Below are 22,391 nucleotides of genomic sequence, written 5' to 3' on the forward strand. Positions count from 1 at the left end.
ACTAGCATATTATTGCCCTATCTATCCAGGAAGTACAAAAAAGAGGAAAAAAGCTGCAAAAAATGACAACAGTAGAGGTAGTGCGTTTTTAAAGGAAATAATACACATGTAAAAGCAACTGTTATAAGTAATGATTCATGTTTTTCGTTCTCAATTTGTTTGAAGTTCAGACTGAATTAAATCTTATTATTTGAGGAAGCTCGGCAGTTACTTAAAAGTATCCCTATAGTATATAAAAGCAGCTTTACATCAGTGGATTTGAACTAAGCCCAGTAACTTCAGGGTTAACCTTTATTCACTTTTTGCAGTTTGGACATCGCCATGGTAACTCATGCTGCAGACCAGTGTGGGTTATATTTGAGATTAGAGATCAACAGGTATAAAATCACCACCTATCAGCTATCAGATCTTTAAACAGAATTGTGATATTGATGCATCTGTTAACTTACACCGTCTGCATTTTTGGCCAGCTTTCTTTCCTAGCTTCAACTTGCTATATTATTAAAAACAGTAGGTGTTTTCCAGTCTTACTAACAAAAACACTTGAAGCATACACGCAGTCCTACTGCTGCTTTGTCTGCAGAATCCGTTTTACTTTCAGTTTGTATTGTGTGTGTAACTGCTTCATAGTTTTCTAATACTACAGTTTGATCTTCTTGTGTAAAATCAGCCACTCTGCTGTCACTTATCCATCTTTGTAATTGGTCAGATTCTGCCAACGCCACCTCTTTGATATGAACACAGAGAGGAAACCCTAAGTTAGCCAGCTGATAGCCAGCTTCATGTGACTGCTTATCCTGATTACTAGTGTTAGAATAAGTGAATCCAGATAAAGGGAATAACCTGAGTATGCTGAACGTGCTTCCTAGAACAGAGTCTGGGGTCAGAAAACATTAATTTAATATATATCAGTTTGCTGCAGTGGGCAAATCATTGAGCTGGAATGCTTTATAACACTGTATTAAATGTGGTGCATAAATAAAATTCAGAAATGCTCAAATCTGGCCACAAACAGTCTTGTCGTGGTACTTTATCGATACAGAAGTCTGCTATAAAATAGACTTTAACCCCTTAATGCGTAGCGTATCATATTTGACAGCAATTTCTGAGATTTCTAGTGTAATCTTCCCCCTGACAAACCTAAATAAATTGCGCATGACATTTTTAAGGTACTAACGCAAAAAACGAGCAAATATGAAACAAAGTTAAACTCATATATGCAAATTAGTATTCAAATATTATTTTTAAAAACTTGTCCGAATGTTCAATAATTTCATTAAACATTTTCTGGCAATTATTTTGTGGTCCAAGCTTTAAATGATAATTGATATCCCATTTTGAAATAACATAGACCAAAACAGAAGTAATCCACAGTCACCCACTGCTAACTGTGACATGGTTCTTTATTTCAGTGTCTTCATTTGAGGATCTGTTGTGCACGCTCGAGAATAGAAAGCCGGTTTTCCTATAGTTAAAAAATCTGAACAGCGTTTGTGTCAGCGTATCTGGAATCTACAAGTGCGCGTGATCCAAAACAGTTTTACACTGTGGCACAAATGACAGTAAAAGTGCTTCTAAACTGCAAAGTCTATCAAGTCTTTCTAGTTCGTTGGGGTCAGAGCGCCCCGTTGGTGTGTGTGATCATGTGTCTGCGAAGGTTGCTGGGGTTGTTGAAACTGGCTGTGCACTGACTGCAGGTGTACGGCTTCTCTCCGGAGTGTGTCCGCAGGTGGATCTTCAGACTGCCGTTCTGCGTGAAGCGTTTTCCACATTGCGCACATGCGTACGGCTTCTCGCCCGTGTGAATGCGCATGTGGATGCTAAGTGTGGTCTTGTTGACAAACGACTTGCCGCACAGAGAGCAAGGGACCGGAGACTCCCCGGTGTGACTCGCGCGATGTACGATGAGGTCTTCGCGGCTGTGGAAGCGCTCGCCACAGAAGTTGCAGTCCAGGGATTTGTTGGCGGTGTGAGGGAAGACGTTCTGCTGCTGTGGGAACTGGCTCATGTGGCTGGGGTGCCCCACTTGACCCTCAGTTACTACTAGTGGCGATTTCAATCCAGGGTTCAATGCTGTCGGAGCCATTTGTGTGGAATTATTTCTTTCAAGTTGGTTGTTTCTCACCAGTCCGGCACTGTTATCCTGTGTGACTCTCATTGGAGCTCTGTCACTTGCGCCAGTGGTGAAATTCAGGAGGCTGTCGTGGCCGACGTTGTGGTCAGACAGAGAGCTAAAAGCCTGAAGCTCAGACGCAGAGAAGAGGGTGTCACTTTCATCCTGTAGAGGCCCTTCGCCTCGGCCGTGAACGCACACGATTCTCAGCTCCTCGTTATCACCTGTCGAGCAAGAGGAACCAGCTGGCTCCAAATTCTGAGCTCCTGTTGCAACACCGCCCTGCAGACTGTGGTTTCTAAAGTCACCCTGATCTGAAAAGACAGAGAATAGCATCTTTAAAGGCCACTATGAAACAGAAGCGCTTAGGCCAGTCTTACTCAGCACTCATCAATGAGGAACTGCTTGTGTGTAATTTAGAAAGAGAGACTTTCTATCAGATGCTTGACGTCTGATCTACTTTCTTCCTCCTATTCTCGGCTTGCCTGGTATAATTGTTTTTCAGCCCTAAGATAGAAGATAGACAATCTAGGCTTTTAGAATCTGTGAGCTGTAGTGATGACAAGTAAAGACATAAAATACAAATAAAAATAATAATTAATCAGCCCTTTAAGCTCACTTAAAAATCCTACTCACCACCAACATCTGGCCCACATCCACCCACATCATCCTCATCTTTGATTAGAATGACATCTGGACTCTCCACATCTGCACACTAGCACATTAAGGACAGCTATGCATGAGCAAGCTAGATTTCAAACAGAGCTACTGCTATTCATTTATGGACTGCATGTACCTGCACTTGAGCTGCTGAGGAGGTGGTCTTTTTCTCCGACTGCAGGACGATAGAAGCAGCTTCCCCACCCGCCTTTTGAGCCACTTGTGATTTGATGAGAACTGAAGAAGAAAAGGAAAATACATTTTTATTATTCATTAATCTTTATTTAACCAGGAAGTGAAACTCCTTAGATTAAGAATGTCTTTTGTGAGAGTGTCCTGTCCCTAGATAAGCACAGATTTGAACCCAGGACCCTACTACTTTGAGGGTAACTTAAATAACTGTGACCACAGATGGTGTTGATGTAGTCACAGAAGAGCAACAATCATACCTTTACTGTCCTCAAACCCACAACTGTTTTATTAGCTGTACTGTTGCACCACCCAGGAAAGACTTGTGGTGGTTAGTTTTATTTAAAGCAATGTTAACTGCAATGCTAGTGAATGTATAAATCACTGAACTACAGAGCCACACTGAATATGCACGCTTCAAAGCATTTTTATTCGCTGACACTTATAGAGTGTGACAGGCCTGGTGGTGCAGTGGTCAGCATTGTCATCTCACAGCAAGACGATCCTGCTTTGAATTCAGACTATGTGGAGTTTGTGTGTTCTTTCTGCGTGGGTTCTTTACAGGTACTCTAGTTTTCACCCACAGTCCAGAGATTAGATTCATTGTCACATCTACAGTCTAAATGTAAAAGTTTTCCCTGCAACCCTGAACTAGATAAGCAGAAGAAACTGTAAGCTTTTAAAGTCTTTAAAATACAGAACAATTTTGCAGCCTTATGCAGGTTCCTCATATTGTGCAGCCCAGAGATATTACAGCTGATCATTTTTTAATATTTCTAATATTATTTCTTTTTTGAGTTTATACCCTCAGTTCAGTTTGGTTTGATTTCAGAAAATGGTTAGTTTTTATAACTAGTTTCTGTGTTACTTTTACCTCAAGATTGATCAAAACCTGAACTAAACACAGTACTTTTGAAGAGGTGAGTCACAGTCATTTAGACATCCTGGTCTCAACAAATATTTGCACCAAAGCCTTACTGCACAGTTTGTAATACCAAATATGGACAAGTCCTCCATATTTTTATTAAATATTTGATTTACTTTCAGTTAGCTATTTGTTCATCTGTTGGTATCAGTATTTATACGAGCTGAAAACGAAAGATTTTAAGAGTCAAGAATAGACGGGGGGGAGGCAACTTCCCTGTTGGTGTCACATGTGTTTGCTGAAACGAGCTGACAGGAATAAAATGAAGGAAGTTCAACACAGCCAGGTTTTCTTTTCATTAGCTGGCTCAATAACACCTAATACCCCCAGCGGAGATAACAAGCATCACAAAAGCAGGCTCTGTGTGCGCTCACAGAAAAACGAGTGTTTCACATGTCATATGATTCCTCTTTGCACAAAATGATCCCTATGAGTGTCGCCTACTCCAGTCAAAGGTCTTGTCAGAGGATGATGATAAAATAGTGATAAAAAAGACATTAATTAAGTGCCTTGAGCTCACAGTTGCTGTGATTTGGAGCTATGCACATAAGACTGAATTCAAAATTGAAGTGAATTGCATAAAAAATAAAACTGTAAACTAAGAAAAGGATTAATGCTGCAGAAAATTATTAATTAAGCAATTCAGACACTTTTGAGACACAGACAGCTCTGACTTTAAGCTTGATATAAAGTCGGTATGCTATTAATCAACCCTCAGATTCATGCAGAGAGTAAAAGAGTCAATTAATGAGAGATAACAAATGTTAGGGAAATCTGTTTATGTTCTGTGTCTGCAAAAAAAACAAGTTGACATGTCGACACCAAATATGATATGGAACTTAAAACTCAGGGAATTAATGGCATTTCTCTACGGTCTCTGTGGTTTACGCCACTCAATTACCTGACAGTGAACACAATAAAAGTGACAAAACATTACTTTTCCTTTAAAAAAAATGTCTATAAAGGAAATGTAATATGAAAGATCATGTAAGACATTGATTTTTAATTCATCGTATTAGTGATTTATGATAACATAGAATATGTCCATAAATAATCTGTGTACCTGAGTCTTTGATTCTTTATGGGTTGATTGTGGTGAAGACTAAATGTATTTAAAGGGACAGACACATGTTCTGAGTTGAGGTTGGACTTGTTATAATTCAGCATCACATACTTTAAGCGGAAATTCCACTTAACAATTATTTTAGACTGAGGCTTTGAATGAGCGTATCGAAATGTGTCTTTATTTATTTGTGTATTTGTTTATTTATTTATGTTTCGGTTTAGCTGACCATTATTAAGTTTAAGTAAGTGAGTGAATTCACATTTAATAAGCCGAATAAACTTTTATCACCACAATAAAAAACCCGCTGGTTCTGTTATCTGTGTCACATGACCAGGGCCAGCTGTGTCTGATGCGCGATACTACTCCGCACATCTGCATTTTCATAATCAACTCGTTAAACTAGCTAAAACAGCTGTTTTATACGTTATTAGTTTGAAGTAACTAGCGGTGGGTATTTAATAGTTAATTATATAAATGGCGGGGGCGGAATGTTATTTGTTACTCGAGTATGAAGTACTTTTAAAGTGAAAGTATCGTTACCTTGTGGCTTAGCTCGTGGTTTGGTTATGTTTCCTCTGATGGGAGAAAAGCGGCTCGCTGGTCGATTAGTTCTGGTTTGTAGCCTGAGGGAGAAGAGCTCACTCCTCATAACCTTCATCCTCGTCCTCAGGTTTTCGTTTTCCTTCAAGCTCTGGGTTAAATGCAGACGGAGAGACGCCGAGCTCTCCGAGAACAGCTGGCTGATTTCTGCCACCGCCGCTTTCACCAGCACGTCCATAATGGACAAAAGCTGTGACTCCAGATTCAGGCTCCCCGGTGGCATGTTTGTGGACATGTTTCACTTTGCTGCCACCGAGATTTGTGTTGAAAAAAGGGCGCAACACGGTCAGTAGGTTAGCTTAACAAAAGAGACAACACAATGGCCTTCCTGGTAGCATGATGCTGATTACCGTAATACCCAGAAAGCAGGGACACTGGGGGGTGATGCTTGGCTGGTGATGATGTTTGTTTGAAGAAACCAATTTCTGTAGTTTTGAAGGCAATTCTTGGTTGATATAGTTTTAGTTGCTCAACAGTTGGCTTTGTGGTATTAGTTTGTTTCGATACAGCGAATTGTTTCAATGGGTTTACATTTTTAAAAGGCCTTCCAGGAAAGAACATGTCTCTCCACATATTTAAACATAATGATGACTTCACATGTGAGGGGGAGTTACCTCATCTATATAGATTAATGTTTCCCCAGTACCATCACAGGAGTAATGATAGCTGTTCGCTTTCCGCTTTAGTTTGGGGGATGTGGGGGATCTACGATTAACAAAATCAATATTAAATTTGAATTGGATAGACCTACACTTGGTCTCTGGCCCTCTTAAATAAGCTCTGGCCCAGAGAAACCTGCTTTGGGGTGTTGTTTACATTCAATTTAATGGAGGATAGTGTTATAAATTGCATTAGCAGACCAACTTTTCTTTTGGAAGCTTTTCACAGCTCTTGTAGCATCTTTTGTCTGCCTGAAAACCCTGAACATTTGCCCGCACAATCTTTCACAGTGTCATAACCCCCTCCCCACTGTTACCTTGTTCACAGTAACAATCTGGAACAACTCAAAATTTTAACATCTGACCAGAAATAGTTTAACCTTTTCATGTGTATTATGAAAAAAGTAAATACGGCACACACTCTCTCAAGGTTTTCTTATTGCACAAGCAGCTTTTTAATTCACAAGATCTTTGTTTCATTGTTATTTTTTCATAGATACACAGCAATTTCTTGCTTTTCGTGCTCAGAACAACATAAAAAACAGCATATCTGTAAATGGAAAAAACACACACAGAAGTACATTTTCAAACACGCTGCAACTACGAGACATCATCATCACAAGTATTTTAGTTTTGAGTGATTTTTTTGTTGTACCTCATTACTCCGACAGTAGTCAGTCCAACAATGCCAGACTAAGACTTGCTCCTTGTAGTACCATAAACAATCTTTTTGGTCTTTTCAGTCTTTGTGTTTGCCAGTGTCTGTCTAAGACTCTGCCTCGACTGATGAACTCTGACCTTCCTCCACCACACAGCTCTTTGATGGACTCCCTTCCTCATTAGTGCCCTCCATCTCTGTACCGTCTACTGGTTTATCCTCCTGACTGCTCATCGTCTCGTTCTCAGCAGACTCTTCCTCATCTTTCTCTGGCGACACCTCTCCTGCTGCATCATCTCCTTTGTCCTTCTCTTCCTCCTCGTTACCAGCCTTCTCTTTCTCCCCCTTCTCTTTGTCCTTCCTCTCTTTCTCTATTTTGGAGAGGCTGTGGCACAGGGACTGGACATATGTGAACACACACATTGGGTCTGGGTTGTTACCCATCATGAGCATGTCACTCACTTCCAGCAGAGGGCAGCAGTCAGCCAAGGACCTGTCAGGGATACACAAAGGAGGGGAAAGGATAAAGTTGAGGTGACAAGGTGGCAGTCATTCATAGTAATATGAATAAGAGATTTCTAACCAGGTGCATTTACATTAACAGTGTCATTCCATACATTGTTTTCCTGAAACTTTCTTTTTTGGACAGCCAACATGCAGAATTTTATTTTAGTTACATTCTTTTCACAGCAGTTCTCCTTTTGTATTATTCACCGTGACCTTGTTATATTATGTTCTGCATGTAAAGTTCCGACTCTTAAATATTGTAATTGTGTTATTCAGTCTTAGCTGAACTGAACTGAGAGAAGAAAGAATGAAGAAATCCATACTCTGCAGTTTTGAAGGCCAGAGTGAAGTTTTTCTCCCTCTCCTCTGGCTTCAGTGAGCTGTATTCAAAAGCATCTGGAAAGAAACGATGAATCAGAGCGCAGAATGCCATCCCATTGCACCAGGATGACGAGAAGTTTTCTATGTTGATGCCCTAAAAAATGCAAGAGACAGACACATGGGAAGAGCATCTTAAATTAGGTCTTCTTTTATCTCTGGATCTAGAATGCGGATGTGTCGCATTAGATAAAGATTTAACGCTGAGCTCACCTCGTAGTTCCGAGTCTTGTTGCGACACCACTGAAGTATCTTCTGTTTGATTGAAGCTCCTGTAGCCACAGCAGCAGATGACTTCTGAATCTTGAAGTTGCGAGGTATTGGTGTCCTAGCAGTGTTGCAACACAGTTTCTGATTTAACCTCTTGAGGAACATTTTTAACTGTCACACTCTAATTTGAGGTACTAAGCATCATGTAGTTACTCACTCTGGTGCGCCCTTCTGGAACTTGGCGATGATGTCGTTTTTAGCAGACGCTCTTATGGAGCGTGCAGAGGGTCTTGGTCGAGAGAGAGAAGAGGAGGGGGGACCACTCTTTCTTTTGGGCTTTGCCTGCTTTTCTGCTTCTTTTGTCTTTCCTTTGTCCTTTGGCTCTGCATCTTCCTCTGTCACTTGTTTTTTCTTCTCTGCCTCTTGTTCTTTCACATCTTTACCTATTTCCTTTTTCTCTTTCTCTTTGTCCTTCATGTCCTCTCCATCTTTTCCAGTCTCACTACTCTGGATCTCTGCCACTTGCCCTCCTTTCTCGGTTTCTTCTGCATCCTCCTCTTTATCTTTTCCTTCACGTTCAGAATCCTTCACCTCAGCACCAGTAGATGCTTTCTCCTTATCTTGTGCAGCTGCTTCAGTATCATCTTCACCAGACTGTGACACAGTCTGAGGTTTCTTTGTGTCTCCTGACGTCTCCTTTTCTGCCTCTTCTGATACAGTAGCTTCCTCAGCCTTATCCTCAGTCTCCATTACCCTCTGACCTTCTGCTCCTTCCCCCAAGTCTTTATTCTCCACCTCTGGCTCGCCGGCCTGTGCAAAAATAAATATGTGACAAACACTCGTAATACATGTCTGTGACAATAGTTCTATCACTTCTAAATTCTAGCCTTATACCAAGGCATCAAGACAAAGTGGAGTTTAAGGTGGAGTATTCAGTATAAGTAACAGTGTAGGTTACACAGTAATTTTCTTTGCTATTTCCTTTCCCTGGGTTTGGGTGAAGAAGGGTATCCCATATAGAATTTTGCCAGATCAGAGATCCAGATTTACCCGCTGTGGTGACCCCTTGTGAAGAAGGGAGAAGCTTCTTCATAGTCATTTCTCTGTGGGGGCACTACATCACATGTTTTCTTTTCAGCATGACTCAGAGGATAGTCTTCCTCTTTTCTTTCAGTTATTTACATCTCTGATAACTATCTTCTTCTTTTCAGTCTTGTAAAGAGGATTTTTTCTGTTTCTTTCATGAAAAAATGTATGAAGAATGAACAAAAGTTTATTGTGTTTTTTATTTTATTTATTTCAGATTTGTAATGCGAGCCATTAGTTCATTTGCTGTGTGTTGTATTTTTTTTTTAGGTATTTCTTTCATTAACTCTGATTTGTATTTTTAAAATTATTCTTTGTGATTTTTCTGTGTTCTTCAGTTCTTGGTCTTGCTATGTGAAACGTTTGAGCTGTTTACATGAAAGCTGCTGTATAAATAAAGTGGACTTTCCACAAGTTACTCGAGGGATAACACAGTCCTTGTAATGTGAGACCTGGAGCTCTGGGATTTGTTGAGTATTATAAATATACACCTCAGAGTTGGAACTTTCAAGGGGAAAATTGGCCTTTTACAGTTTTAAAACCAATGATCTCACATCATATGTTAAAAATCTTCATACAAAAAAAATGTAATGCATACATTATTATTTCCTCATGATTAAATAGGCCCATGTACCCTGTTTATTAATGACACACCAGGTCAGGCATCACAGCAGTGACTCATCAGTGGGAAAAGGAAACTCCAACGTTGTATGTGTGGCTTAGTGTGTGTCATGTGCACTACTTTGCATAACTTGTGTGAGTGTGTATTTACGTGTGTATGTGTCATTCTTCAGCCAGTAGTAAGAACAGGTGTAGCAAATGCAGCCAACAACCCCTTCTCCCGCTCTGCTGTCCCAACACAGCACCTGCTACAGCCACGAACACTCTCACTGCTTTTTCCCAGTACAGAACATGATGGACAGTCATTGTGGGTGAATGTGAAAATGTTAATGAACATGTTAAATAAATAAATAAATGATACAGACCTGGTTGCTGTTGTTGTTGGTGTCAGTGGGATTGGTTGATTCCGTGGAATCGGATGTGTCCTGTTTGGGTGATTCTCCATCCATGGTGTCCATAAATGTGTGTGTATCAGCTGGATTAGAGGTCAGATCAGACTTTGGTACACTAACGTTTTAATTCAGTCAAAGGTGAAAGCCCCTCTTAATGTCTCTGTGTCCCACTATTCCTGTCTGCCTTTCTCCCCTTCTCAGCAACACTGTCCTGAGTTTTAACACGTGTGTGTGTGTGTGTGTGTGTGTGTGTGTGTGTGTGTGTGTGTGTGTTGGTTTGTGAATATCCGCCTTCACCCGACACCCCCGCCCTCTGCTTTGTAAGGATTCCTGTGCTTCTTTATCTGACCTTTTGGACAACACAGGTTCCCGAAATAGAGTTACAGTGACATAGGCTCAGTCCTCCAGGCCGGACAGCTGCGTCTGCTGTGGAAACCATGGTTGTACACACACACATATACATAAGCACTGAAACCATTAAATATGCCTTCTCTCTTTTAGCAAAATATAGACACAATTTAGCTACCACCTGTCCCGTTTATAAGCTCTTACTGTAAAGTGTGGTGATTTAGAGTACTGTACTGTTGGGATGCTTAAATTAATAAAATTAAAAGCAACAGTTCAACATTTGGGAAACTTATACTTATAGCAAAAGGTCAAGAAAAGGAAACATGAAACAAATCCGCGTGAGTGGTCTATCTCAGCTCTGTTCAAAGCAATAAAATCCACCTAAATATTTATTTAAGAAATTACACACACTTATTTTATTTTTTTGAAAAAAATAAATGTACTTGACAGTAAAATTTTCAGCCCTGAAACCCAAATGTGACTTTTGAGGGCCTTTTCTTAGTGAATGTACATAATTTCCCTTAGAGTAGGCTTTCTTTCTTGAGTGGAATCAAATGGTCCATGTATCATTTCGCTCTAAACTCACTGCAGTTCTCCTGTCAACACCTTGTACATCACGACTCAAATCACAGCTCTTCATCTAATGTAACCTGGATGTTTGTGAAAGAAGGAGCCATGTGGCAAAGGGAGGGGGAGTTCAGCTATTTATAGTTACCCTCCTATAATCTAGTAGATTTCAGAATCTGTACATATGTGGAGGATTCAAATTATTGTCTGTAGCTTAGGTGAAAGGTTTCCAAGTGATTCCCTTGTACTGCTTGTGTGTCCACATTTTTTGCAATTCCCACCAGGGAAAGTAAACCCTTCCAGTATTTTTATGTTAAATACTTGAAAGCGTATATAGGTTACTGCCAGTGTGAGATCCACCTTAACATATAGATCTACAACTTACAAAACTGGATGCCCTTCTTGACAGCCTGAGCAGGGTAAACTTGCTTATACCAGGCCATAAGTGGGACTGTCCACTTATGGGTCACTACAGGTTGCCAACAGAAAACCCAAGTAGTTCCCTTAAGGTCATAAACCCCACATGGGCAGGTCTAAATTCAGGCGCGCATTCGGTCTTTTAACAGATCATAAATTGAGCCCAGTAGTTACATTACATGCAATTTCTACAACCTTAGTCGTTCCCGCACCACCACTAATAAGAAAAGTGACCAGGAGTATTTCATAAGACTTTATTGATTAAACTTGTGCTCATGCCTTTGAGATTCAGCTAGTATTTTATCTGGAAGGAAAGAGGGAAAGAGTTAGTACAGTTACAACATGCAGATTGTGACATGTAGGCATTTTAGGAAACATACCTGCGTAACACCTGTGTAGGAAGGAGCAGGTACTGTTTGTGATCCAACCTGGTAATAACCTCCCACCACTGGACTGCTCACATACAAGCTGGGAGTCTGAAGGCTCTGAGCTGCTCCAACAGCCCCCACTGACTGTGCAAAGCCGGGGTAGGGGTGGTCTTTCAGGTAGTGAGTGCTGTGAGAATAGTCTCGTCCCTGCTCGTAGTCCTGGCTGAAGTGACTGACTGTGCCCGCAGGGTACTGGCCAGTCAGGAACAAGAAGTCAAAGGATGGATACGGACTACCCCACAGCCCACCCATTCCAAACTGTCCTGTGGCAAAGCCTGGGGGTGCCAGTCCACCCGCAGCAGCAAAAGAGTCCATCGTAGCTGGGACAGTCCTGCGACCTAGTTCTTCTGTCTCCGACTGGTAGTCCCCAGCCTCAGCAGCCTTCTCATAGTGGGACAACTCTCCTGGTTGGTACGCAGGTACTGGTGGTAGAAGCGCACCAGGCTCATCAGCTGTGCCAGAGGCAAGGCTTTGAGGGTTGGGTGATGATTCCTCACCGAGCTTGGGAGGTGGGATAGCCCAGTTGATTTCTAAGGAAAGCAAAATTTAAGCCAAGGTTACCAAGGATTCGGGTCAGGAGATCCTAATGATTGCATTTATACTGCATCATCACACTAGGTACCAGCTGCAGGTTGAGAAGTTGCTCCAGTTTGTGCAGAGCCAGCTGTGCTTCCTCCTGCCTGAGCAGGAGCGGAGTAACTGGAGCCGGTGTATGGTGCTGCCACACTTTGAGCAGCATGTGAGAAACCAGGCTGCTGCACTGCAACACCTCCATATGGAGCACTATAAGGCACAGCTACAGAGGAGGGGTATGGATAAGGTCCTCCCTGGCTTAGGGCAACATTAGCACCAGTATTTGCGCTGCTACCTCCAGTAGAAACACCAACATTTGAACCTTTTGAAAGAGAAAGCCACACAACACTTGCTGGTAATGTTCACAATAAATGTTTGTAGTGCATCATGAAATATTCCATTATTTACCAGCTGCAGGTCGAGCAGCACCTCCACCCTGTGTGGAGCCAGTCGTGTATCCTCCAGCCTGGGAAGGACCAGAAGAACTGGAGCCAGTATATAATACTGGCACGCTCTGGGGAGCATATTGATAGACACCAGGCTGCTGCACTGCAACCCCTCCATACAGAGTATTGTAAGGTACAACCACAGAGGATGGGTATGCATAAGGTCCTCCCCGAGTCAAGGCAACATTACCTGCAGTGTTACTGCTACCGGGGGAAGCACCAACATTTAAATCTAGGAGAAAGCAGAATGCCTTTTTGTAATGAGAGCAATGCACATTTAAACTCATGAAATATTTCACTGGTTATAAGCTGCAGGCTGAACAGTACCCCCAGTTAATGTAGAGCCAGCTGTGTATCCACCAGCCTGAGTAGGTTGAGAAACACTGGAGCTGACATATGCTGGGACTAGAACCCCTCTGTATTGAGGGCTGTAGGGAACAAGTCCAGGAGTTAAATTGGCTAAAGTTCCTCTTGGGTTTGAGGCAAGATTATCTGCAGTGTTTACATTAGTTATCCTGTATTGAGTGCTGGGATTAGAGCCTGGGTGAGAAAGAACTGAAATTAATGAAGATTTATCACAAAGTTTTGTATGTTTAGGAATGTTTCACTTACCTTTCTCAAGAGGAAGGCTGCATATATCCACAACCAGCAAGACAAAAAGGGAACCCCTGAAACCATTTGAAAATATCAATCACGTGCCTACAAAAAGTAGTCAGTTGTGTAAAAAGAGAAAGCCAACTACACCTGCCACATACCCCAGTGAGAGGCTTGCAGTCATCATTCTGAAGGCAACCAGTAGAACAATTACCAAAGGTGAAGGGTTAAAAATGCTGCGAGAAAGCAGTCTTAACCAATCAGAGCTTAAAGAAGTAATGGAATACACCTGCTGGAAAGGTGACTCAAGCTTGAGTCAAAGATAAGGAGTATCATAAAGGTGGCTATCAACTGGGCTTCAACAATCAACAATTCCTATATGAAGACAATGAGTCCAATCAGAGACATTATCAGATGATGAAAATAAAATGATGGTAAAATCTAGAAATAGTATGAAAAATAAAGATTTAAAATGCAACACTGATGCAAATAATACAAGTGATTCATGTGGCAGAAATGTATAGTATAAAGTACAAGTATAAAAGCATTTATACATTTTGTGCATCACATGTCACATCCCAGTGATAATGTGATGTGCATTTGTGCTGCTGTAACTACAGCTGGGTTTTATTCATGGTGTTTATAAGGTACTAAAGGTACAGCTTAACAGTGTGCACATATAAAACATATTTAGCCAACAGTCTTTAGGGCACTTAAACATGCTGTAAATAAAGGAATCAGTGGAGACGTAACACTTTTAGATGGAAACTGTCTACATAACCTGGCTTAACCAGGTTAAGCGTTCAGTATAAGTTACCGCAGTGATTTCCCAGGTAAAAACAGAGCCACGTCTGTGACGTGTAAAGCTTTGAGATCGACCTGCTTGCAGACTCATTATTCTCACTTCATAGTTACACCTGTTAGGTGCGAGGAGCTGCTGACTACCCTACAACAATCTCAGATGGTGTAGACGTCAAATTCTGAAAAATAACAAGGGTTCATTTGCATTTGTTATTTGGATAGATGATTCCATTTTTGTGGAAATCTAAGCAGTTTTATGCTAATCATCAGTGACAGTTCATCTCTCACTGTTCTGTTGACCTTTTCTGTGAGATGTGCGAACACTGAGCCAATACGACCCTTATTAGACTTCTAGCTTTTTGGACATTTCAGCAACATTATACATTTGTTAGGAAGAAATGTGCAATAAAAATGAAGTTTAATTAAAATTCACTTTAATGGGAAATAAAATAATTTGTCTCATGTAGGTCCTAAAACCATCTCTCATAAACAGAGCTTAAATCTCAATAATGTACAGCTGTTGGTCACAATAACAATAAACAATGAAACTGCTTAAAATGAATTACTATATATTTTTATAACATAGTGACCCTTATAAGAAACATCACATGCCACAAGTGCAGATAATAGTACCTCAGAACAGATTAAGACCAACTACAGTTACAAAGTACTTTCACATGAAAATATAGGTGAAATAGAATAAGGTTAACCGACCCCTGCTCTTGAGCAGCACATGGGGATGGGGAAAAGGGAAGATCTCTTATAATAATTTAGTTCAGTTAATATAGGAACAGCTCCAAAACCAGACCCTACATTTGCTGTTGGCTAGCTCTGAACAGCATACAGACAGAAGCAGCAGTTCACAACAAGTGACTCATGGTAGTCTTTGTAAGGTAAGCCCTACAATATGAGAGCAATAACCTCAGGGATCATATCATCCCATGTGGTAAAATACTTGGCAAAAATAGGGAGGACAAACATCCTTTTAACAGGAATACACATCCAAGAGAAATAGACGCCTGCTACGACTAGCTAGGATGCTACAGAACAGTGAGACGCAGCAATGAAGAGCAAAGAAAAACCCAGACAACACACGATACACAAAGAAGACTGGGGGTTGGACTGAAGTGAGAAACAAGTAAACAAACAAATAACAAACCCTACAAAAACCACAAATCAAAAACATATACCTCCAGAGCCCGAGATACCTGACAAGGCAAACAACTGCCTTGGTGGAGCTGAAAAGGTGATCTTTAACACAAATCTTAAAAATAAAGCGTCTGTCTATGTGCCAATAAAATAAATCATTCATTTACAGTTACAGTGGTGAATAATCATATTTAATATTTACAAAGTTTCAAATATTGAGGGCATTATGTGTGAAAGTCATCTCTATGAGCCAGTGCTCAAACTGTTTTTTGTTGTTGCTCATTTCCATATTATGTCAATGACAACTGATATCATTGATATGGCCATCTCATGGCACACGTCTATGGCTGTGAGTTCAGAAGAAGCCCCACCCAAACGCTGTTCAAAGCTTTTGCATGCTAGAGGCAGCCAGTCCAAAGGAAATTAATTTCAAGGGAGGGGGAAGGGAACTGAAATTTCTTGTTGCAGACAGGAAATGAACTTGAGAGGTGCACCAAGACCACTATAATAAAAATAAGGATTTTAAACTGCATCATGCAAAGCTACTCTAGTAATCCACAAATAAAGATGGAACTAGAAATTAGCAAAATAGTCTTTGTTTTGGTCTTATATGGCCTGCAGTTACTTCATAAATGGTGGTTAATGTGAAAAGTGGAGCTGTAATGCATAGCTGTTAGTCTTTCACATGGAGCTGAGGACATAAAGTCAAGAGAGTAGAAAGGATTGTGGATTTGTAAATGCTGTTAACACCTGTGTGGGAGTGTCTGCAAATCATTGATGATAAACTGTTGCATGTTCATTTGACATGCTAGTTACAGAAATCACAGCATTCATCTGTGCTACAAGTTTGTGTAGAGGAGCGTTATTAAAACTTGATTTATTGGCCACATGGGGGGGGGGGGGGGAAGCATAATATAAAGCAGCAGGCTTGTCCTATAGTGTTTATACTCCGATGCAGCAACATCATGCAATACAAATGTTCATGTTTTATGCCAACAGAATCTGAAATTTGCAAGCCAGTTACATGCCATAGATTTTTACATTTCCTCACTTTAAGACCTGAAAAGGAACTACTGTATGGCAAACTAGTAAAGTGAATTCTGTGTAGTCTCACTCCCAACATGACAGATGTCTTAGTTATCTCAAGTGCTTTAATTTCTGTGGGAAATTAAATACCTAGAATTATTAGCTTGTCTTTATCATGCCAATTAGTTGATCAGGGTTTTAAAAAGTTGCCTAAATCTGCCCAAGTTTGGAAATCATTGGGGCCTTACACTAGGGTCTTGCTTTTTGTATCAGAGACCGAAGATATACTAGAAGCTATAGACTACTGAACCATTAAGTATCCAAGGCTGACTACAGCAATTGGCATTTATCCACAGACATATGAACAGGCACTAGAGCCTTGCCGGAGTAGCAAGGGAGGGTGGGTGTAAAGCTTCATTACCACTCACTACAGAGGAGACTGAAGTCACTGTTTCAAAACACTGAAAACCAAGTTTATTGTATCACATGGAGTCATTCACCAGTTCATTGTGTTGCCCAGTTCAGTAAGCCGATTGGATTCAGCTAGTATTTTATCTGAAAGACAAGAGGGAAGTGTAAGTACAATTACAACATGCAGTTGTGGTAAAATTTAGACATTAGGAAACATACCTGCGAAACACCTGTGTAGGAAGAAGCGGGTACCATTTGTGCTCCAACCTGGTAATAACCTCCCACCACTGGACTGCTCACATACAAGCTGGGAGTCTGAAGGCTCTGAGCTGCTCCAACAGCCCCCACTGACTGTGCAAAGCCGGGGTAGGGGTGGTCTTTCAGGTAGTGAGTGCTGTGAGAGTAGTCTCGTCCCTGCTCGTAGTCCTGGCTGAAGTGACTGACTGTGCCCGCAGGGTACTGGCCAGTCAGGAACAAGAAGTCAAAGGATGGATACGGACTACCCCACAGTCCACCCATTCCAAACTGTCCTGTGGCAAAGCCTGGGGATGCCAGTCCACCCGCAGCAGCAAAAGAGTCCATCGTAGCTGGGACAGTCCTGCGACCTAGTTCTTCTGTCTCCGACTGGTAGTCCCCAGCCTCAGCAGCCTTCTCATAGTGGGACAACTCTCCTGGTTGGTACGCAGGTACTGGTGGTAGAAGCGCACCAGGCTCAGCTGTGCCAGAGGCAAGGCTTTGAGGGTTGGGTGATGATTCCTCACCGAGCTTGGGAGGTGGGACAGCCCAGTTGATTTCTAAGGAAAGCAAAATTTAAGCCAAGGTTACCAAGGATTCGGGTCAGGAGATCCTAATGATTGCATTTATACTGCATCATCACACTAGGTACCAGCTGCAGGTTGAGAAGTTGCTCCAGTTTGTGCAGAGCCAGCTGTGCTTCCTCCTGCCTGAGCAGGAGCGGAGTAACTGGAGCCGGTGTATGGTGCTGCCACACTTTGAGCAGCATGTGAGAAACCAGGCTGCTGCACTGCAACACCTCCATATGGAGCACTATAAGGCACAGCTACAGAGGGGTATGGATAAGGTCCTCCCTGGCTTAGGGCAACATTAGCACCAGTATTTGCGCTGCTTCCTCCAGTAGAAACACCAACATTTGAACCTTTTGAAAGAGAAAGCCACACAACACTTGCTGGTAATGTTCACAATAAATGTTTGTAGTGCATCATGAAAGATTCCATTATTTACCAGCTGCAGGTCGAACAGCACCTCCACCCTGTGTGGAGCCAGTCGTGTATCCTCCAGCCTGGGCAGGACCAGAAGAACTGGAGCCAGTATATAATACTGGCACACTCTGGGGAGCATATTGATAGACACCAGGCTGCTGCACTGCAACCCCTCCATACTGAGCATTATAAGGTACAACAACAAAGGATGGGTATGCATAAGGGCCACCCTGGCTTAAGGCAACATTACCTGCAGTGTTTGTGTTACCTCTCCGGTAAGGAGTGCCTGGATAATAGCCTGAGGGAGAAGGAAACATTAATAGAAGTTAAGCACTACAGTTTGTATATATGGAAAAGTTTCACCTACCTTTCTCAAGAGGAAGGCTGCATATATGCACAATCAGCAAGACAAGGACTGAACCCCTAAAACATTTGTAAAAGATCATTAACTATAATAGGCCAGAAGATCAGAAATTAAAATACACTTGCCACATACCCCAAGAAGTAGTCTGTTGTCATCATTCTGAAGGCTACCAGCAATAAAGTTGACTGAGGTGAAGGCTTATAAATGCTGCCAGAGAGCAGTCTTAACCAATCAGAGCCTAATGACTAAAAAAGAAACACCTGCCTGAAAAGTGAATCACGCTTCAGCGTAAACTGCTCAGGTGTTTGAATGAAGATAACACATTTTAATTTGTGTTTGTTCTTTTTCTTGTTGTTGTTGATGATGATTATATTTTTTGTTGAAAGCAAATGCAACTTTAATCCAACCATTAATGCACCTTTTTCTCCTCTCACTGTTCTGTTGATCTTTGTTGTGAATTGAGGCACAGCATCACCTTTGATCAGATTTCTAGTCTGTTTGAAAATTTCAGCGTCAATATAAAAAATGTAAAACAAAACACAAATAATGTATCACAGTATCACACCAATGTAGTACTGGTGATGGAGGGAGTGGAAGAAATCCCTTTCAATAACTATTCACTGAGAGGACCAGAGAATTGGAATTAGAGTGAGAATGATAAAAGAAGTAAACAACTACACGCAAACAAAAAGATTCACCAGTAAAAACATTCAGCTATGGAGCCGGAAACAGCTGGAGAACGGGGAGGAAAAGGACACATAAACACCAAGAGGATGTTTCAGCATCACAGTACATTACAATGTATGTCAGTGGAAGAAGTACTCAGCTATAGTTAGAGATAGAGGGGAAATGATCAAATGTGGTTTCAGGCAATCATCCGACTTGTTTTCTTAAGAGAAAGTAGGTCGTTCAAGAAGAAGTAAACATGTCAGTATCAAAAACGCAAGAAATGATTTGTTATTTTTGTTTTTATTCTTAATTTATGTATTCATATATCCAGTTTTCCCACACTTTTGATGACTCTCATGCAAACCAGTGAGGCTTTATTCTTATTTACATGTAATCCTATATCCTATAATCCTGCGGAACACAATATTGTTACGTTTTATTCAGCGCATTTTTTTCCTATGGTCACACGGTGGCGCAAAAGGACCGTAGGCACACTTCACGAGCTAGCGTATATCAAACACATAGCTATTAGTTCATCATGAGACAGATGAATAGTACAAGGAGTCGAATTTAGTGAAGACGAGCAAATGCAAGTTTTAATGAGTATTTAAAGTTATTCTAATTAAAATATTTGATTCTTTTTAAGAAATTAATTTTTGTAGAGGATTAAACCTGAGCAAAGACCAGAGCTGGGAGCAGCAAACCAGCTAGTACTCATATACTAAGAGGGTGTGTGAGAGCGCAGAAGCCTCCCGAGTCCTTTCTCCAGGCTGCTTTCATGTTACAGGACTAACAATGTGTGGATTTAATGGACAATGGGATCGCTGCAGGAGATCACAATATCACGTAAGTGTACATCCCCTCTTACAAAGACTTCAGACAAAGCTGCCGACTAAAAATAGACTCGAAGCTGTTTTCTAATGAGGGCAGGCCTGCCTGCAGTTTTGTGTGTGCACACAAACAGAGCATCAACATCATACGGGTCTGGCTGTGCAGACACTGCACCAAGCAAGATTACAGCTTAAAAAAAAAAAACACACTGACGCCTCTTGTGTTTTTTAAGCGCATACAGCAAATAAAAAGAGTAAGAGCTGATTAGTAGAATCACATGCAACTACACTCATTGTTTTAAATGTAACGACTTTTAAAGTTGACCTAATCTAAAGATGTGGTCAGACTCATGTGATGTAAGTGCCTTTGGAGGTTGCGTGGTTGCTTGTGCCAGAGCACAAACAAACCATTAGCACTTTGTTGATGTCAGAGGTGAACGGTCATTCTGATGTGATGTGATTGGAGGGTAACAGTAATGCAAATAAACAGTGGTTATAAAGCAAGTTATGCAGAACCTTGAAGCAGGAGCAGAAGATCACAACAGGTACCACTCCTTTCACCTAAGAACCGAAAACTGAAGCTCAACAAAACTGAATAGTACTTATAGTAGATTGGAAAAACATTGCCTGGTCTGATGACTATCGATTTCTGCTGCAACATTTGGACTACCAAGTAAGCATTGTTTAAACACCTGGACGCTATTGCTGACCATGTCCATCCCTCTACGACCATAGTGTTCCCATCAGAAGATGGGTACACTGTGGTCATAAAGGGATCCAGCAGGATAACTCACCATTTAAGAAATTCACTGTACTCAAATGGCCTATAAAGCCACCAAATCTTATCCAAAAGAGCATTTTTCAGATGTGGTTCAATGTAGGAGTGCATCATGGATGTGCAGCAGACAATTCTGCTGCCACTGTGTGATGCTGTGATGTAAATATGAACCAAAATCGCTGAGCAGGGATTCCAGCACCTTGTACCACAAAGAATTAAGGTAGTTCTGTAGGCAAAAGGTACTAGCATAGTGTAACTAATAAAGTGACGGTGTGTGAATGTATGTGTGCTTAAAGAATAGTTTCCTAATTTTGCAAGTCTGTCTTAAAACAACACCCATTTCCTGTTGTCACAAACAAAAAGGGCGACTATTGCTACTTTGCTCTTCCTGCTGTTATCGTTCTGGCTTTTAAGATAGAAGGCCGAGATATCTGTGTCCAAGTCTATATCAGTATTATTGATTGGGACAAAATCCACAGCTCCCTCTCTTTATTTTTGAACGTTTATCTGAAGAATGTGGTTGTGGTCTTAAAAGGAATTTTAAAAAATGAAATTAGAAGATTCTTTACCGTCCTATAAACTTCAAGTAACTGCATTTTTATGCATCAACTACATCATCGATCATGTGTGTGGAAGGGTTTTCTTGGTGTTCAGATATGTCCACCGAGTTAAACGAAAAATGATTATCATTAATTATGCATATATGAATGCTTTGTTGTCAGTAAACAGATTGTTATTTAGAGAGAAACTCAAATCTTTCATCTTTAGTGATTTATACTGAAGTGTGAAAATTCATCAAGGGTGGGCGGGGAAAGTTGTCAGATGTCATCTTTACGGGGGAAAGAGTTAAAAACGCCTGTTCTTTAACTTTTAAACATTAACTAGGTCTGTGTTTGTCCGTTTGCCAAAGGTCACATGGTCATTGATTCATTCATACCAGTGAACCTTCACATTCAGTCATAGGTACTCTCATTCACTTCAATTTTGACTCCCTTCGTATGCAATAACAAAGATTTGGTCTCTTGGTGTGAAAACGTGAAGCTGTTTCAACTGTGCAGGAGTCTATGACAACATTACCCTGCTGCTCACTTGATTTACGAACTCAGTAGATACTTTCCTGATTGGTTATGGCTTCAGTTGATAGTTTTAAGTCTTATTTACTACAACATGATCATCATTTTGTTTTAGGTTCGAGCTCACTTGTTATTGAGAAGTTGCCGCCACATCAACAGTCAGATCCACCCCCTAACTCGTGACTGATGGCTCTTAAAAACATCCTGGTGGCAGGCAAAATGCCAAACTTCAGGTTTCAGAAGTCACAAACAAACGTCACACCTGTTCAGTTGAGGAGCTTCCTCATCCAACCTGACAGCCGCGCACTGTGCAAGCCAAAACTCGCCAGCATTTTTGAACAGTACACATAAGCTAAAGAATAAAACTGTAAATCTTGTGACAAAATCCTATGTTTAGAATTTTTGTCACCAGCTAATCTCATAAGTCACATGTGGCACTAACTTTTTCTTTTACCTAAACGTTTTCAGAAAGAGGAAGTAGTGAGTGTGATGTCCCGTGGTTTCTCTATTTGGGGATCGAATTTTAAAGAAATATAAATTCGATGACATGTGACAATTTCCTGTCCAACGGTTTGCTGATGTTGGCACTTATCAGACTGGCACGAATGAAGAGTGTGTCTGACTGCCCGTTAT

General features: G+C 41.0%; 3 protein-coding genes across 3 annotated transcripts; all 3 read right to left on the bottom strand.

Annotated features, from left to right (window-relative positions):
• Positions 1–995: 995 nt before the first annotated feature.
• On the bottom strand, positions 996–5,893 carry LOC146677743 (uncharacterized). The gene is made up of 4 exons (XM_085382658.1): positions 5,494–5,893; positions 2,910–3,010; positions 2,750–2,828; positions 996–2,427 (listed from the first exon to the last, which is right to left on the bottom strand). Exons 1-4 carry the CDS (start codon positions 5,786–5,788, stop codon positions 1,616–1,618), a joined length of 1,287 nt encoding a protein of 428 aa, XP_085238784.1. The 5' UTR covers positions 5,789–5,893; the 3' UTR covers positions 996–1,615.
• Positions 5,894–6,630: 737 nt separating this feature from the next.
• On the bottom strand, positions 6,631–10,304 carry smtnl1 (smoothelin-like 1). Its single transcript, XM_085425751.1, has 5 exons — positions 10,038–10,304; positions 8,183–8,775; positions 7,969–8,083; positions 7,701–7,852; positions 6,631–7,363 (listed from the first exon to the last, which is right to left on the bottom strand). Exons 1-5 carry the CDS (start codon positions 10,128–10,130, stop codon positions 6,979–6,981), a joined length of 1,338 nt encoding a protein of 445 aa, XP_085281877.1. The 5' UTR covers positions 10,131–10,304; the 3' UTR covers positions 6,631–6,978.
• Positions 10,305–11,681: 1,377 nt separating this feature from the next.
• Positions 11,682–18,563, bottom strand: LOC146677745 (uncharacterized). The gene is made up of 11 exons (XM_085380086.1): positions 18,541–18,563; positions 18,412–18,428; positions 18,067–18,342; positions 17,711–17,980; positions 17,044–17,618; positions 13,599–13,747; positions 13,456–13,511; positions 13,171–13,383; positions 12,806–13,075; positions 12,447–12,719; positions 11,682–12,354 (listed from the first exon to the last, which is right to left on the bottom strand). Exons 1-11 carry the CDS (start codon positions 18,561–18,563, stop codon positions 11,732–11,734), a joined length of 2,745 nt encoding a protein of 914 aa, XP_085236212.1. The 3' UTR covers positions 11,682–11,731.
• Positions 18,564–22,391: the final 3,828 nt, after the last annotated feature.

Source organism: Rhamphochromis longiceps, linkage group LG2, assembly GCF_057381845.1.
Source record: "Rhamphochromis longiceps isolate RC_006_pf linkage group LG2, R_longiceps_female_GT1.1, whole genome shotgun sequence".
In the NCBI taxonomy this organism is placed as follows: Eukaryota; Metazoa; Chordata; class Actinopteri; order Cichliformes; family Cichlidae; genus Rhamphochromis; species Rhamphochromis longiceps.